The sequence below is a fragment of the Hypomesus transpacificus genome, chromosome 14, assembly GCF_021917145.1.
Source record: "Hypomesus transpacificus isolate Combined female chromosome 14, fHypTra1, whole genome shotgun sequence".
NCBI lineage: Eukaryota > Metazoa > Chordata > Actinopteri > Osmeriformes > Osmeridae > Hypomesus > Hypomesus transpacificus.
In genome coordinates this window covers 1,952,454-1,971,047 of record NC_061073.1, presented here as the reverse complement: position 1 = coordinate 1,971,047, position 18,594 = coordinate 1,952,454, and the positions used below count along the sequence as shown (strand labels likewise).

The 18,594-nt window shown below is 47.5% G+C and overlaps 2 protein-coding genes across 4 annotated transcripts in view; both read right to left on the bottom strand.

Annotated features, from left to right (window-relative positions):
• Positions 1 to 7,801: 7,801 nt before the first annotated feature.
• Positions 7,802 to 9,988, bottom strand: LOC124477288 (ras association domain-containing protein 10-like). The gene has a single exon (XM_047035002.1). It carries the CDS (start codon positions 9,658 to 9,660, stop codon positions 8,242 to 8,244), a length of 1,419 nt encoding a protein of 472 aa, XP_046890958.1. The 5' UTR covers positions 9,661 to 9,988; the 3' UTR covers positions 7,802 to 8,241.
• A 1,023-nt stretch (positions 9,989 to 11,011) lies between these two features.
• LOC124477289 (transcriptional enhancer factor TEF-1-like) overlaps positions 11,012 to 18,594 on the bottom strand; it is a 33,414-nt gene continuing 25,831 nt past the window's right edge. For all 3 annotated transcript variants that reach the window (XM_047035004.1, XM_047035005.1, XM_047035003.1), the window contains 7 exons: positions 18,445 to 18,491; positions 17,878 to 17,936; positions 16,994 to 17,118; positions 16,183 to 16,347; positions 14,857 to 14,997; positions 14,470 to 14,622; positions 11,012 to 13,842 (listed from right to left, as the gene is read on the bottom strand). In XM_047035004.1, the coding sequence (XP_046890960.1) occupies positions 13,729 to 13,842; positions 14,470 to 14,622; positions 14,857 to 14,997; positions 16,183 to 16,347; positions 16,994 to 17,118; positions 17,878 to 17,936; positions 18,445 to 18,491 (804 nt within the window). In that variant the 3' untranslated portion in view covers positions 11,012 to 13,728. The remainder of the gene's footprint in view (positions 13,843 to 14,469; positions 14,623 to 14,856; positions 14,998 to 16,182; positions 16,348 to 16,993; positions 17,119 to 17,877; positions 17,937 to 18,444; positions 18,492 to 18,594) is intronic.

Genomic DNA, 18,594 nt, shown 5'->3' with positions numbered 1-18,594 from the left:
CGTCCAGGAGTCCCACATCCCCCCCAAGACCGTCCAGGAGTCCCACATCCCCCCCAAGACCGTCCAGGAGTCCCACATCCCCCCCAAGACCGTCCAGGAGTCCCACATCCCCCACATCCCCCCCAAGACCGTCCAGGAGTCCCACATCCCCCACATCCCCCCCAAGACCGTCCAGGAGTCCCACATCCCCCCCAAGACCGTCCAGGAGTCCCACATCCCCCCCAAGACCGTCCAAGAGTCCCACATCCCCCCCAAGACCGTCCAGGAGTCCCACAGCCCCCCCAAGACCGTCCAGGAGTCCCACAGCCCCCCCAAGACCTTCCAGGAGTCCCACAGCCCCCCCAAGACCATCCAGGAGTCTGAACTCATCTGAGAAAGAGGGAGAGGAGATGACGTTGCCCAACAGTACTGTACTTTCTGAAATCTGCCTCTGCTGACATTTCAGACCACTGCTGTGTCTTAAAAACACACAATGATGTGTGTGTCTGTGTGTGTCTCTGTGTGTCTCTGTGTGTCTCTGTGTGTCTCTGTGTGTCTCTGTGTGTCTCTGTGTGTCTCTGTGTGTCTCTGTGTTTGATCCAGTTGTCCCATGATGAGGCAACAGAGGAGTCGTTAGTCATTTTTTTTATGGCTCTGTTGCACTACTTCTGTTGCGCTACTTCTGTAGACTATCTGGTTCTTTTATTGTTTCCTTTTTATTGCCTTTTGAAGTAATAAAACATTGATAAGCTCTCTAATGGCCGCTCATCATTTATTCAGCGGAGTGTCGGTAAACATCACTGGCACTCCCAGAAAGGGACAGTCCTTCTGGGCTCTCTATGGGACCGTTCATATTGGGACCAGCTGCCTCTTTTTAACCACCCAGACAAAAGCAAATGGCTTAAAGATATTAGAAATGTAAATCTCCTGCCATTTGATGAAAAAGAAGCCTGGCAACACTTTCCATTTAGGTTACAGTAACTAGTTACTATGTAACTGGACAGTAGCCTAGAGTTAAAACATTGTAGTTACTTAGAAGATACTTGGTTCTCTCAGTCTCTCAGGGCATGCTGGGATTGACTGCTCTCTCAGCAACCTGCCCACCAGCTCGCTGGACGAGGGACGTGTGCTGACCAAGCCGTCGAGATCCCGGTGCCTGGCAGACCGACGAGGAGGAGCGCGTTGGCGTTCGAGCCGTGCTCTCTGTCGTTTTCGAGGGAGTCCTTTTCATTGAGGCTGGTCCGTTTTCCTTTCAGCTGCTTTTACCTTTCACGTTCTCCATTTCTCTTTTTATTCTGTCCCTTTTTCTATCTTTACCTCCCCCACTTTTCCCCCTCCTTGTACCTCTTTTTCCGTGTCTCTCTACACAATTATCAGGGCTGCCAACTTTTCAAAAAACCTTGGATTGAGATTTGCTGGGGCCAAACAAAATGTTGCTGCCCCCCCCCCCCCCCCCCCCCCCCCCCAGTCCATTACTGTTGCCTTCTCAGCGTGAGAAATACAAGGTGTGGCATGAAAGCGTGTGAACTGGTTGAAATGCGTGTGTCTCACAGCCAATGCGTGAGAGTTGGCAGCCCTGAACTATTTCTCTCCCCTCCCTCCAATTATTCCCTCTCTCTCCACCTCTTTTTCTTTCCACATCTCCCTCCCTCCCCTACTCTTTATCTATTTTTCTCTTTCCCCCTTCTAACTATATCTCTGTCAGTACGCTGTTAAGGTAGTGAACTATTAAAGGCTCTGGAATGTGAGTGGACCCTCTGACCTTGTAATGGTCTGACCCGGTAGTGGCAGCAGGCCTCGGAACCTGGGAAATTAGACAGAGGAGGGGGGGCAGCGATACCCTCTCACACACATACATGCACACACATGCAGGACCAGGATGTAAAATACCCTAAATGACTTATCTAACCCTTACACTAAGAAGCAGAAACCAAATGCAGGCGTGAAACATTAACGCTCGATTTGTGTTCTTGATGTTTTTCTTCAGAAGTCTAGTAGAGCAGTCTCTAGTGTGTTCAGGTTTCAGCCACAGCCGCCTGGGCTCCCTGGTTAAGGAGGGCCTCTTCCATTACTGTAGAAACCTCTGGAGCTACAGGCCTGGGTAGATGTATGCATGGATGATGTTCCATTTAGCCTATCAGAAAGCAGTATGGAGAAGTCACAGCATGACTTCAACAGGAAGTGCCCTGGGGTTGTGTGTGTGTGTGTGTGTGCACATGCGTTAGTGGTTGTTTTTGGTCTGGTGCCGTGAACCCTCCCTAAACAGAACTGATAGCAAAACTCCCAGTGCAGGTAACACGGCTGTAAACACACGACCAGGAAATTACAACCGGCCCGCAAATGTCACATTCCGATCCCCGAGGGGAACCGCTGTCTGGTCACAAACAGTCCTGTGTCTGCTTGTAGAGGCAGCAGAGAGAGAGAGAGAGAGAGAGAGAGTTGATCATTGACATGTTCTTATTTCGCAACTCTGCTCTACTCCCCTCTCTCAAGTTAAGTGTAAACGGTGACTCAACGTTGCTCTGAGTCATGGCAGGTAGGAAATAGGTTTAGAGCGTCAGCTTGTTAGAGCGCTTGAGTGAAAGAGCGGAGCTTTCAAGCTTTGAGTCATGGTGAATGTTACACTGAATATAAACACTCTGTCACACACACACACACACCTACCTTGAATGTGGACAGAGAGACACAGGGACTGTTGGGCAGGAAAGGAAAGGTTGCATCTGTTTCCTGGCATTGAATGTGATGACGGGACTCGATTCAGAATGATTATCAGGCACATCTGACTGTATACAGACACACACACACACACACGGAGATAGTCTAGTACACCCTTCTGTGGGCAGGCCGGATGTTGGAGCTGTAAACTTATCTGTAAAAGCAGAACTCTGTTGTGTATTAAGAGGGGACAACTCAACATGTTGTTCACATGCTGTGTTTACACCGACAAGGCTCTTTTCCTTGTGTAAACATCTGTTTTTCCAATATTCTGTGTGTGTGTGTGCAAATAGCGGTGGTGGTGGGGGGAGGGGGTACTGAGAAATACTGTTACTTTAAAGTGACAAATTTGTCATGATGTGTTTGTGTGGGCCTGGAGAGTGGGGGTGTGGTGTGGGGGTGGGGTGCGGTGTGGGAGTAGGGTCAGGGTGTGGCCCTGAAGTCTTGAAACCTCCCATTCTTCCGGCTTCCTCAACTCCATCAACTGAATAATTAATGATTTCATCATGTCATTAGCTCATCCAGTAATCTTAAAAAGGTTTTGGAGATGTCTCCACCTGACATCATGGGGGGGGGGGATGTGTGTGTGTGTGTGTGTGTGTGATTGTACACATGGGAACACACTAGGACTGCTCATGGTGTGGTGTAGTGTGAAACCCCCTAAAGCATTGTCATATTTATCAATGAGGGACTGACTAGTTATCCAGTAACATGGCAGATCCAAATATTATACACAACAAGCGCATATCTCTTCATATTGCATTGTGGGTAATACTGTCGGTGAGGAAAGCAGGCTTGTACACACAAGCGCCCACCCCAACCTGTCTACCTCGGTTGTTAGAAAAATGACACGTGGGGTTGCTTCATATTTATTGGGTGATTAAAATAACGACTTAATCTTCTTTAGTTAATTTGTGGTGCATTTAACTATGTATGACTGAATTCCATGCCTGACACCAGCTTTTTTCTATGGGTTTATATATGTGGGAACAAATTAGTGTGCCAACTTTTTCTCTCTACCGCACACACACACACCGTCACACACACATTGGTATGTAGGAGAACACTATGTCCTGAGCTGTTTCACCACACACACACACACACAGGTATGTTTATTAGTGTTTGACAGGAGTGCAGAGCGTGAGGTCAAGGAGGCTTGGCAGGCTGTGTTTACTCTGGTAAATGTTTAATCCTGACCAGCGTTCACCGTCCCTGAGAGAACCTTTCTGCAGAGAATACCTCCCTACATACATGACCTCCTACATACATGACCTCCCTACATACATGACCTCCTACATACATGACCTCCTACATACACTGCCTCCTACATACACTGCCTCTCTTCATACATGACCTCCTACATACACTGCCTCCTACATACACTGCCTCTCTTCATACATGACCTCCTACATACACTGCCTCCTACATACACTGCCTCTCTTCATACATGACCTCCTACATACACTACCTCCTACACACACTGCCTCCTACACACTACCTCCTACATACACTGCGTTCCTTCATACATGACCTCCTACATTAACTACCTCCTATATTTCAACCCAGATAAACCAGTTTGGACAAATATTGGTTGTTGGTTTGATTTGCCAGGATTTCATGTAATATAAATTGTTTGTAGAGTGGATTTAGCCAACTTCTGATTTGGCTTTGGATTTTTTTTTTATTGATATTTTTTTGTCTCACAATTCTCATTTGCCATTGATTGATATTGATTGATTGTAGTCTTTGCAGAGTGCAATAGAAGAGAGGTGGTGTGGCGTGTGTGTGTGTGACGTGTGTGTGTGTGTGTGGCGTCTGTGCGGTGTGGCGTGTGTGTGCATGTCATTACTGTCAGGTGGCTCCACTGTGCCTGGCTGAGTTGTTGTCATCAAACATTTATCAGGCTGCGCCCTCGTCTGCGAGCATCCACCCTGACAGATGAACAGAACTGGCTTGTCAGGTTGTACACACACACACACGACCCTGCGCGGTGTACCCTTTCCTTATCTCTCTGTTTTATCCATATCCTCTTTTACTACACGCCTCTTTTCTTCTCGCTAACCCTCTCCAATCCCTCTATTTTAGGAGGCACACCTAACAGTCTATCGCACTCTAAACTCATATCCTACAAACCTGTTGTGGTGAGGCTGGATGTGTACAAACTGGTGTGCTGTGGTTGATGAAGTTATAATGCAGGGATCTCATGCGGCTTGGCATAGAGTAAGAATGACTCAGGGCCTATAGCAGGCTGGCCTTTACTTATTCATGTGCTGGGTGTCTCCCATGGGGTGGGGGTGGGGGTCGGGGGGGGGGTGGGGGTCGGGGGGGGGGGTTATGATTGAAAGGAAGTCCTGGGGCCTGGAGGGAGTCGCTGAAGCCGAAAAGAGACTTTTACTCCGGAGAGAACCGAGAATAGGGTGTCAACAGATGGGGAGTGTTACCCCCCCCCTATTGAAAAACTAAAACGTTTTCTGTGTTTGAAGGAGGGATATCAAGGGAGCGGGAGGTTAAATGAAGGTGTAAATATCTCATTCTAAGTTCCCAGTTCTCTCTCTCCCCTGCACTCAGAATGTGACTCTCGGTTTGGCCCCGATGAGCTGCAGAACCGTGCCAGGATCTCCTCGCCGCGCTTTTATGCGACACATAAAAACCTGATTCATTTTGTGATTGGGTTGTGATGAATCATTTTCATTAATGTCTTGGGAACGGAGGAGGGAAGATAGGGAGGATAGAGAGAGAGAGAGAGAGAGAGAGAGAGAGAGAGAGAGAGAGAGACAGAGAGAGAGAGAGGGGGGATTTAGGAGGGCAGGGAGGAAGGAGGGAAGAGAGAGTAGCGGGAGGTGAGAGAGAGGGGATGTAGGAGGGCAGGTAGGAAGGAGGGAGGGGAGAGAGAGAGAGGCAGAGAGAGAGTTTTCCTCGGGCAGGCTCATGCGAGGACAAGCCTCCAGGTACCAGCTAGAGTTTCAGGCTTATCTTATACTGGCCCGGTCGTTGCCAGGAGATGGCTGCCTTATCAACCTAACACACAACAGTGTTTGAGGACCATTACATGATTTTAAGAATAAGGTTTAAACGACACATACAATGCCACTATGTAACTGGCCGGTGTCTATCTCTATGAGCATCCCCGTTTAAATACAATTACACACAAGCTTCAGGAGTCAGGTGGCTGAGCGGTTAGGGAATCGGGCTAGCAATCTGAAGGTCGCCTGTTCGATTCCCGGCCAAGCCAAATGACGTTGTGTCCTTGGGCAAGGCACTTCACCCTACTTGCCTCGGGGGAATCTCCCTGTACTTACTGTAAGTCGCTCTGGATAAGAGCGTCTGCTAAATGACTAAATGTAAAATGTAAGCGCACACACACACACAGTTGTAGGGCAGATGTTGCTGTCCTCCTGGTTTAATACACCCTGAGTTTAAGGGGTTGTTTATTTGTTTCTTGTTCACATCCTGTAACATCCTGCTTAGTGCAGGATTACCCGAGCACAGAAACCTGGGGAGAGATCAGACGTGCTCTGTGAGAGACTGGCGACGCAACAGGACTAGATCACATGCTTCATCAGCTAGATCTTATCTACGGGATAGATAATCAACCGCTGTTTACTATCATCTTCGGTCACTGAGAGACAGCGATCTCCGTGACGCCTGGTTATGGCATCCTGGTTATCATAAGTGCAGGAGACGGTTTGAAGGCCTAATCCGAAATAAAATACAAGATGTGGATTATAGATGTCAAACCAAAGTAAAGTGTCACTAAAGGGTATTCGGGAGCAGTCTAATGTTACACAGTACATACTGTATTTCTGTCTGTTGTCAAACAGCTGACGCTCACACATAAGCCCCTTGATGTAATGCCTTTGTCACACACACACAAACAAACACACACACAAACACACACACAAACACACACTCTCACACGGCTCGCACTAGCAGTTATTTAAGCCTTAGAGTGTAAAGCCCTGCCTCTTGTGCCAGGCAGATCACCAGGGGGTCACCACAACACACACACACACAGACGCATTCAATCTGCTACTCACTCAAGCACACACACAAATAAATACACATGCACACATGCAACCAATACCCGGACACAAAAGTAGACTTGTTGATTAACAAACAGATAAAGATGAAATCCTATGTCTAGTTAGGGTCCTAATTTGACTTGCTCAGAAACCAACCGAACCACAAAAACATATTTGACTCTGTGGTCCAGGTCCAGGCCCTGCGCCAGGTCCTCTGGACTGTAACTGAACCAGACTACAGTTGATGACTGCCAAGAAACTGGAGGGAAAGTCAGTATCAACTACATGGATGAATTAAACAAGCTAGGTCAGATGACAGGGCTAGTCTGACAACATTAGCATGAAATGATCTTGGCTAAGTATCCTGCCGTTAAACGTTACTTTCAGGCACTCTTGCTTATCTTTAGGCTACCTCTCGATCCATCTGAAAACCCCCTGCCCCCGTTCGGTCAGAACCTACATATTCTAACTCAATATTGCAACAGACGATGGTTTGAACAACAAGCCACAATGCCTCAGATGAAAACTGACCCGACCAAAAACGGACTTGATCACTGCCCCTGCAGCACGTACAGCTGAAAGGAGAAGTGTCGGTCAATGTGGCAATGCTAATTATAAAGCACTTAGAAAACCCGCTGAGTTTTCGCTGTCTGGCGTGGAAACTGCTATTTAACAGTTCTTGCTACCGTAATAGTCTGGAATTCGCACGGTTGGTTTGAGAACAATCGTCGTCCCCACCACTCACTACACCTGTGCACTGCAGATAAGCTACAGCATTCCGCTTTAGAAAAGGGGTTCCTTTGGAAAGTTCCTTTGGAAAGTTTCGTCTGCATTAGCTATACCAGACCTGTGACAGGTATGCATTTCCACTTATCATAATTAATGCAGCAGTTTACGCGTCACTGGTTCTGAAAATCCAATTAACTACAACCGTGCATGACAAACACATCGACCAGAACACAGCAAACTGCCGAGGCGTGGGTGCTTGCACGCCAGGAATGCTGGTCAACTTCTGTCGAACATTCTCACAAGTAAACTTGATTATAGTTAGCTTTCACCCACATAACTGAACAACACAAATTGAGCATGTTCTTACACTTTAATTCCATAATTAAGTTCATGGTAATACGCTGAATGGCGCTACCGCTGTGTTATGTATCAGTGCCGGCGTACAATCCCTAGTCTAGACATTGTTTATATAAATAATACTTGTGTGAGTCAAAAGCAAGCTGCAGCTATAGCTTTCCACACGTGTCACCATTTTAGCATCAATTTTCCAATTATCTTAAATATTAGCTGGGTCAATCCATAGCCAACCTAGGTATCGGTGGTAATAAGGCCTATACTTCAATATACACAATTCCTCATAGCTATTTTGTGTGCATTGGCAATGGGTACAGACTTGCTAATATACTGTGTGTCCATGCTGATGTACAGTAGTTCATTATTCTTGGAGAATCACACTGCCCCTGAGTTTGTAGGCTGTTTGCATACACTTTAAAGTTATTTAAGTTCTCCATCCAAGTTAAACCAGTGACTCGCACACGGGGGGATTGTCTGAGTCTTGGCTATGCATTGAGCTTAGGCCGGTGTCCGAGTCCTCGTCGTTTGTGTTGGAGGTCTTGGATAGACCCCGAGCCTGCTCCACCCACCCCCTGTTTTCCAGGGAGGGCAAAATGTCAGCCTCGGTAACAGCGGACTCCTCTTCAACAACAGCAGACTCCTCTTCAACAACCTCGATAAGTTTCTCCTCCATTAAATCCATTGCATCTACTTTGGCCATCAAAGCCGTTAGCTCTTTTTCTTTCGCGTCCCATAACTCCTGGCTTAAGTCCAAATCACCCTTAATAGCCTCTAAATCCGTGTTCAAACGGAGACCGATGTATAAACTCGTGTCTAGCTGTGTTTTGATTCTCTCCTCCTCCACTACCAAGTCGTTCTCCGATAAACTGTCAACATCTGGCTCCGCGGGCCCGGAGGTTGCGCCAGCGGACGGAGCTGCAGCAGCTGCCGTACTCAAGTCCACAGAGTCAGCTAAACTGTCTGTATCTTTGCCCGAGAGCTCCTCCCGTCGTCGTTTCATCCACCTTTGGTTGAGTTCTTCTTGGATCTCACCTGTGATGCTCTCCATGAGCGCCTCGCGCTCAGTCACCTCCTCCTGAAGCCGAATGACCTCTTCGCATCTGCGCGCGTACTCCTCAAACTGAGCGATGGCCTCCGCTGTGCACGGGATGTCCTTCTGTCCTTTCGAGACAGTTTCCGAACTCGAGTCCACCATGTATGTGTCCTGCACATAGTTTACGCCATGTCTTTTGATTCGGTCAAAGTGTACTTTCGCCTCGTACCTGTCGATCTCTCTGTCTAGTTCTGTGACCCTCTGGATCTGCTGGCGAATGGTGTGGTCCTGAGATATCACCAAGTGCACCAGGGTCTCCATTTTCTCCACAGTGGATTTGTCCTTGGTCACAGACTCTTCTTTCTTTTTGTTGATTTTGTCCAACTTTCGAAAAGCTTTTCTGACAATTCGCCGTTGCTTTTCCTGGGTGATAGCCATAGTGACCCGCGGCGCTCCTTTGAAAACGCACGGGCTGTCTTTGCTCTGAACGACGCGCGCCTCAGCACTCCTTGGCCCGTTGTTCGGTAACGACGCGTCCGTTTTCACCAGCACAAACCTCACGTTTTCCTGCTCATCCCCCCATGCGCTCCAGAGACGGAGGATTTTTGTTTTGTTGGGTAAGATCCTCTCGAACCCTCTCCATTTCTCTACAATGCAGTAGGACTGTGGCGCGCCGGACAGCATCGCCGCGGACGCACCTTGCTGCAAGTTCTGATCTTCCAGGAGAACTTTCACAACATCGGCGCTGGTGGTGCGTTTGGATAGCCCGGAGACTAGCTTCTCCTCCCGGCACACCCAAACCGAGATTTTGCATTCGTCTGGATCCATACCTGGTCCAGGAAAGAGACGCGTTCAATAAATCCTTAATTTTTTTCCTCTTGCTTATAAACTCGTGGTCCCGCTTTCCATGCCAGGAGGAAAACAGTTCACCATTTTTTTAAAGAAGCATATCCTTCCCAATCCTCTTAGTCCTACATTGATTTCGGAGGAAGGCAGGGAGCCCTCCGATACTTTATTGCTGGGAACATCCCCCCATTTTCCAGTCCCAGCAGTGAGTGTTGAGAAGAGCTTCCTTCCTCGCCTTGGAGACGCAGTTCTATTCTGAGGCGAGAAGTTTGGAGCCGCACTCGTGTAGGGAACGCCCTCTGCGCGCAACGGGACTCTCTCCTCCCCAAGCTCTCCACGCGCGCTCTCTCGCTCTCTATCTCCTGCCCAATCTCTCCACGCTCTCTCTCTCTTGATCACATGACAAAACAACTACTCGTAAGTTTTTTGTGTGTGCTCTGCTTCCGAAATACATGGGCATACCATTTTTTAAACTGTAAGCAGTAGTTCACAATAGGCTATGCTAATACAAACAGAATAGCTAGATTTGTAAAAAGGAAATAGGATCAGTATGGCATTAAAAGGGAAAAATACACAATTGTCTGGATCTCCTGTTTTCTATGGCACGCATGTGTTAACCATGCTTGACCTTTGACTTTTCAAGTCAGGTTGTTTCAAAGGATTTTAAGGTCGAGAATATATGCATAAAATAAACCACGAAAACGTTTTTTCTTGTTTGTTTATCCCCGCCGGCGATTATAGAGCAGGATTGTTGTCCCAGTGTATGTGTACATATTAATACCCGTGCCGGGGGGCTTACCCTCCGCTGACCTGGCAAGAGGTCGGGATGTCAAGTTTGTTGATGAAATACGACTATATCCCCTGGTTTAAGGTGATCACACCAGTTTATTCTCTGTCTCCTACGTCAAACCAGGAGATTTAGACAAAGAGGATTGACAAAATAGGATAGGATATGAATGGATCAAATTAATTCAGAACTACATTCTGGACGTGAGGACAGCGTTAAATTTAAAGTGTGGGCCTAGCTGGTTGACAGGATTTTACAGCTCACCCAGGAAACTTCGAAACGTATGATAAGGGTGATATTCGTGATACCTCAACATAGAACAAGATTTCTGTGAAACAGAAGCGCACAATAAATCCAAAGCAATTTCAAAAACAATTAACCTGCCTCAGATCTTTATAGGCTACCATTGTTTTTCTTCATAGGACTACTTTTTTTTAAATGATATTGTTCCTCACGTTCTTTTGGTACAAAGACGCCACCTGCTGTTTTAAACGAATTTTGCGTGGAAATAGAAATAGAAAACAATTATACATGTAAAAAAGGAAATAGATCAGAACTGCCTGTTTATTTCAATTGGCTATTATATGCATACAAAGTTTCTAGAAACCTATAAAATAACTAACATTTTAGCAATGAGGAAAAAGTTACAAAGCCAAGAGCAGACCCTGTGCAGTGACAACACACAATTATTATCCTAAAAATTCTCACTTTCAATCCTTAAGAATATTAGAGATATGAAACATTTGTACCAAACTCTGAATACATTATCTTATTTATACAAAGCACCTTTTTAAAATCTTCTGCACACAAAATATACCGTTCAGAGAGGCAGACCAAGGGTCAAAACTCAAAATATTTAACATACTTCGAGGTGCACTTGAAAAGTTCTCCCTCACATGCCAGAGCCAAGCATAGCTTAGCTAAGTCTTATATGTGGAACACATATTTGACTCAGGTCTGTCTTGAGATGTACACATGGAGCACAATCAAACAGAACCTGCTGTTACTGTGTTCATCAATAAATCTTACAGAGTTAGTGTCTGTCACAGGGAAATACCTCACAGATATGGAACCAACTCACTCAACATCTTCAGAAACACCAGGACAGACAAGTTTACCATCAGGTCCAGGACTGTTCTGATTGGCTGTGGGGTCTTAGTGTGGGCTGATAGGTTCATATAATGCGTACATATGATTGCGACATAAGTCATTTTCCCCAGTAGTGACATTCTAGCAATTCAGGCCAAGTAAGGCCTCCTTTCATCTACCTCTGTGACATTCATATAGTGACGGCATAAAACAGTCACATTAGGAATCTGCAATTCGGGTTCAAGCCCAACGTCCTTAACATGATGAAATATAAACAACTCACGGGTTGAGATTGTTTGCAGTTGTCGACACTTACACTCCTTCAAAACCGATTGAACTCAAGATGTAGCTATACTTGAACACAGGTCTACTGACGTGATGACAATAAAGACAATGACTGACAATTAAGAAGCCTGAATTGTTTTACTGTGATGGCACAGGAGAAGGCATTCTGGTGATCTCTTCCTTTCATGTCGGTATTTAATTCTATATTTGGTTTTTCCGTCCGCGTGTCTTTTCTCTCGAATGTGAAGTGTCCCGACCCAAGGCACATCCTGCTACTCTGCAGACCTGAACCACACCGACGCCTGCTTGGTTCTGGATTTTTGGTTTTTGATAGGCAAGGCAAAAGTATTTCTGTTGTGTACGTTATCCAGAAAAGAAAAAAACTCCTGTGAATTCGGTAATTGTCTTCTCTGGTCCTAACTCATCAAAGTTGTCCCTTTTAAGGCTTGAAGTCCCGTGTGTCCCCTAGGCAGAGAGGCAGCGAGCGGAGTAAGGCTGGAGAGTCTCAAGCACTGTCGGTCACAGGTGGGATGCTTTCATCAGCAGGTGTGGAGGCATCCATCGACTCCAGACTCGGTTGTGTTTGCGGAGCTGAGAGGGTACGGGTGGGGGGCGACCAGGGGGGTGGCAGCGATGCTGCCCAAACTCAGCTAATCACCGTCATTCTACACTACCATAGAGAGGCACTATCTAAGTGCTTTAGGGACTCCTCCGCAGTACTGTATGTGCGTGTGTGGGGATGCATCATGACATGACATGTCCGCTGTTAAGTTGCCTCAACCCAATAAAGTTTGTGATTTTGAATTGGTGGGACTTTGAGCAGCTCAGAACAGAGATGGTTAGAGATCTCTGGCTTGCGCTGGCAGTGCTGTGTGTTCCAGTGCTTCTGCTGTGTGTGTGTGTACAGTTCATGACTCTGACCGGGCGATCCTCACAAGGCCTCCTCTCTGCCTTACCCAGAGAGAACTGCTGAGTGGACCACCTGAATGTGCTGTGTCATTCATTCTTTCGGTCTGTTTTTTGCCACTGGAGTTGCAGAAACAATTACCAGCATCGGTCACAGTCTCATGTTATGTACAAGTTTTACAGAAGTGGATGTCTGGACTAGTACTAAAATGTCAAGCATCTATTGTCTTTGGGATATTTTTGTTGCCACATAAGGGTGTAACAAAGGCCAGGGGCCTTGACTAGTGTTGTGTTTACCTATTCAAGCAAGGCTTCTTTAAATGCTATCAGCTTCTAGCAGTGATCTTGGCATTATACCAGACCTGGTTCCATATAGAAGGCCTTCCAATTACCTCATACAATTGTATTACATGTTCTAATTTCCTGTTCTCAGTTCTTGAATGTGTGCTCGGTCACATTCTAGGCTGGGTCTACTGGTAGCAACCAAATTATGTACATAAAGAATCGAAACATAACCTGTCACAACCACAAATTTACAGCTGCACTTATACACGTATACATTAAAAAGACAACAAAATAAAATAATAATTATATTATTGTCCATAAAAGATTTCACCCATATGTGCCCACAGAGGGTAGGGTAGTAGTCTGTAGTAGAGGCACAGCCTGTTGACACAAGGTTTCCAGTCTTTCTGCAGGCTAGATCCAATTCTTCAAGAGGTTGATTCAGGTCTAGCCCACAAGCACGAACGACAGCAGCTATACACAGGGTCATTCTGTCCACCAGGCCTCTTTACGATCACATACAGAGCAGAGAAGACTCCCTCGGGCAGAGAAGTCCCTCTCAGTCAATCATTCGGGCTGGATCGTATGTGTGTGTGTTATTATTCCATGGCCAGCTGGTAGATATGAACGTTCATTTGTAGTGTTTATTACACAGAGTGAGGGAGTGTTTCATCCCACTCTGTGTGAGTGTGTGTGTGTTATTCCTTGACTAGCCTATAGATGTGGTGCTGAGCCCCGTGCTCGCTGTTGGACACCTCGAACACGCAGGCCATGCACAGCAGCGTCTCCTGGGTGTCTCTGTTGGTCACCACCTGCAACACAGAGAGGCAGGCATGAACGCTGCTGCTACATGCTACCAGACAGGGTGTCTGTCTCTGTCTGTCTCTCTGTCTGTTTATGTCTGTCTGTCTGTGTCTCCGTCTGTCTGTCTGTCTGTCTGTGTTTCTCTCTCTGTCTCTCAGTCTATGTATGTCTGTCTGTCTGTTTATGTCTGTCTGTCTGTCTGTGTCTCTCTCCCTCTGTCTACCTGTCTGTCTGTCTGCCTGTCTGTCTCTGTCTGTGTCTCTGTCTGTCTGTCTGTCTGTCTGTCTGTCTGTCTGTCTGTCTGTCTGTCTGTCTGTCTGTCTGTCTGTCTGTCTGTCTGTCTGTCTGTCTATGTCTCAGTCAGTCAGTCTGTCTGTCTATGTATGTATGTCTGTCTGTCTATGTCTGTCTGTCTGTCTGTCTGCTTGTCTCCCTCCATCTGTCTGTCTGTCTGTCTGTGTCCCTCCGTCTGTCTGTCTGTCTGTCTGTCTCTCTCCCTCTCTAGCTCTCTCTCTCTGTCTCTCTGTCTGGTGTCTGACTCTCTCTCTCCATCTCTCTCCCACATACACACACATACACCAAATAACTGGAGTGCACAACGATGCCAGGACCCTGGCCCTCCAGGGTCGACTCACCAGCAGGATGGTGAAGTTCTCCAGCACGCTGTTCATCATGTACTTCTCTGGCAGGTGCTTGAGCTTGTGGATGAAGTTAATCATGTACTCGCACATGGGAGAACGGTTGAGGCGGTACACGAAACGTCCGTTCTCAAACCTGGCGTACTCTGTCTAGGAGGGGGGGGGGGGGGGTGGAGGAAGGGTAAAGAAGAAAGGGGGGGAGAAGGGAGAGAGAGGGAGGAAGAGAAAGAAGGAGGGGGGAATGGCAGAAAACGGGGGAGGGGAGAGAGAAGGAGGGAGGGAAGGAAGGAGAGATGAATGGCCGGCCTTGCGCTTCACCTTCCTGGTCTGCGGAAGGAGGTGTGTGCGTGTGCGCGCATGACGGAGCCCAGATCATATTCTTACCTCCACCTTCTCCACCACCTGCTTGCCAAAGGAGCACACCTTGGTGGAGCAGGTGATGGTCATGTTCTCGGAGCTCTCGTACTGGCTCGTCACGCCGTAGAACGCCCCGGAGTCATCCTGCACGTTGCAGTTCAGGTCTGCCTGGGGTGGGGGTCAAACACAGGTCAGGGGTCAGGGTTCCAACAGCACTTCAAAGGGACAGTATGTTAAAAAAAAATGATAAAAAAAGAAAAGTACTAGGACAAGGCTGCCCCCAGGTGGCCAGGACAGGTACTCTAGCTTGACATTCAGAGAAATGTCGAACATTCTGTGAAATCTTTTTATAACATGTAATACTATTCAGGACGAGTCAAGGAATAAACTATTATAAACAATGTTAAAAATAAACATTGCCATCAAATGAATCATACCTGGAACTAAATCGATAGAATCATAGATAGAAACCTCAACACTTGCCTAATGCAATGCTCTGTCACCGAACCAAAGGCTTCTCGGACATCAAAGTCAGCACGAGCACGCAGGTCACATCCACGTGCAAAAGCACGGGAGAGAGGAGAATACTAGACACTTTAAGCTGAGTGTGTAGTATTCATCTTGAGAGAGCAGTCACCCCGCGGTTGTTCGGTAAGAAGGTTACATATCTTCTGTTGTATCTAGTTCTGAGCATGTATACATGTGCTTCCTGACCCCGTCGTGGAGTGTGAAGGAGAAGTTAATAAAAGCCTTTAAGTCAGTGTTAACTGAAGCTGTTCCGCTGGCTCTGGCTATCAAACAGATTGTCTTTTGTGGCCAACGTCTGCTGTTTCACAGAAGCCCTGGGCACAGCCCCTGAGACATGTAGTAAATATGAGAGAGGGAGGGAGCGAACAGTAGAACCAAAGAGTGTTTGTGACACAAAGAGAGAGAGAAGAGGAGGTGTGTGTGTGTGTGTGTGTGTGAGAGAGAGACACAAAGAAAAAGAGAGAGGTGGAAAGAGAAACAGAACAGGGGGATAGAGGGAGGGAGGGAGGGAGGGAGGGAGGGAGAGAGGGAGGGAGAGATAAAGCTACTGTGGTTTCCCATAATCTCACTCACCTGTCGAAGGGCAGGTGTTCAAACAAAGGCACCATCATGTCCCCAACAGACACACACACACCTCACACACACACGCCGTCAATCCCAAACACACACACACACACACACTCACTCACAGACACACAGTCACTCCCACCCCCACACACAGTCACACGGGCGCACCCTCGGTCTCTCACACACTCACAAACACTCCCCCATGGTCACACAAACCTCGCAGACGCACCACGCGCACACACACGCGCTGAAACTCACCCAGAACTTGATGAGGAAGAAAGAGTTGTGAGGGCCTTTCCCAAACAGCTCCTTGAGGCCTCCCTTCTTCTCGGGGAACTTGTCGTAGATCTGCCTTATGTCCACCGCCTCCAGCAGGGGGTCGCTGTACGTGTAGCTGGTCTGGCCTATGTGCACAAACAGGTGCTGAGGGGGGAGGGACAAGAAAGAGAGGGAGAGATGGAGATGATTGATGGAGAGGAGGGAGAGAGAAGAAAGAGAGACAAAGACGAAGAGGGATATGTTAAATGCACTCTCCATATTTGTGTTGGATTCTAGTAGAATATATGGTCCAACAACGTGTGGATGACATCTGGCCATTCTAGTTTTCTATTTCTATCAGAAACCTTGTTTGAAGAGTACAGGGTTGTTTCAAAGTCACTGGTGCGTACACTAAGAATAACACCCACTGTCCAAGTATGAAAGATATGGTAAGATAAATGTTTGCTGTCTTAAAGATATATAAAGAAAAATGATAGCTTACAAACAGTGGCAGAATGACAGATTGCTTGTGTGGACTAGCAGCACATGTATACAGAAGTCAGTGTCTCTGGAGAAAAGCCAAATAGACGTCACTGTTGTTTGTGCTCCATTCTCTCTTGTGTGTGTGTGTGTGTGCGTGTGTGAATGTTTAGGTGAATGTTAGCATGCATGTTTTCATAACCATATGTATTGTATCTCTGTGTCAATCACATACGTGTACCTGTGTGTGTATCTCTGTTTCAGTGCGTGATGTGCGTGTCTCCGTGTGTGCACCTGTGTGTCCATGTGTGTGTGTGTGTGTGTTGCTCACATCGTCGGGGCCCCTCTGCTGCTCCAGGAAGGAGGAGAACTGAACCAGCCTCAGCTTAGTGGTGCCCACAGAGCGGCCCTGCCAGGCGGGGGGGCTCGGCGAGGGGGCGGGGGGGGGCTCGTACGCTGGGGAACACGCACACATTAATACACACACACACACTCATTAACACACACACATTAATACACACACTCATTAGCGCACACATATTAACAGACATACACACATATATAATCACATACACACGTATTAAAGGTTGTATAGGCAAGTTGTGCGAAGCTAGCTATCTGAGCTACAATTCCAAACGATTCAAACCATAATATCCCACCCCCTCCCTTCAAAGCCACTCCCACAAACCTATAGAAATGCGCATTGAGTGCAGGGGCAGAGTGCGCGCAACTAGGCAGACAGACAGATGGCCCGTCCAATCATTAGTCAGGGTACGGCTTAATGATTGGTTGTGTTTATTACAGTCTTGCGACGCCCACAGATGTCGGATTAATTTTATATTAACGTCAAACCTTTGATATATATGTGGTTACTATTAAGATTTTAAGTTTATTTAGGCAAATTTGACAAAAAGTGCTTCGCAAAAAACATTGCCTACCCTGCCTTTAACACACACGCACACACTAACACACACACATATATTAACACGCACACGCCTATTAACACACACACATACAGACAGACGTGAACACACACAAACACATGCGCCCCCCCGCACACACACACACAAAACGGAGCTGTAAATTCCAAACCCCTTTCGAACTAAAGAAATCCCCAGGTCCCTAATGCCAGGTCGTTAGAGCCATCGGCCAACCGGCGTCCCTCTATCTGCACTGAGAGGCTCTGCAGCAGGGGCCCTGCGGGGGCACGCTCACCTGAGATGGTGGTCACCGCGGTCTGGATGGGGTAGGCTTGCTGGGTGAAGGGCTTGACACTGAACAGAGACACACACACAGGTAATCAGCATCATGACCAGGTAAGAGCGGAGGCAACCATGGCTCGGCGTGAACAGCTCAATGACACGTCATTGAGGTCGCCGACAGCCCTCCTGTATGAACAGGGGGCTCTGTTCACTTCTGTTTACTGCTCAGGGGGAGGGCTTCTCTGTCCCCCACGGGGGGGGGGGGGGGGCCAGGTGAATCAGACGACAGGGACTCGCTGTCTTCACAGGGGGTTACAGTGGGAACGTGCTGTCTTGTTGGGCGAGGTCATTTGGCCAGGAGGGCGATGGTGATGGAGGTGAGGGGCGAGGCAGCAGAGAGAGGAGGTGAGAGGCGAGGCAGCAGAGAGAGGAGGTGAGGTGCGAGGCAGCAGAGAGAGGAGGTGAGGGGCGAGGCAGCAGAGAGAGGAGGTGACGGGCGAGGCAGCAGAGAGAGGAGGTGAGGGGCGAGGCGGCAGAGAGAGGAGGCGAGGGGCGAGACAGCAGAGAGAGGAGGACTTACTCTTGAGAGGATCCCGGCTGTCCGGCGGACATCATACCCTGCCAGAACTAAACACAGAGGCAACAGAAGAGTTCCGTTTGTACAGGTATGTTAAAAGCACAAATACGTTGGAATTGTTGTTGCTGCTCCTATTGACTGTTTTCGAGCTGT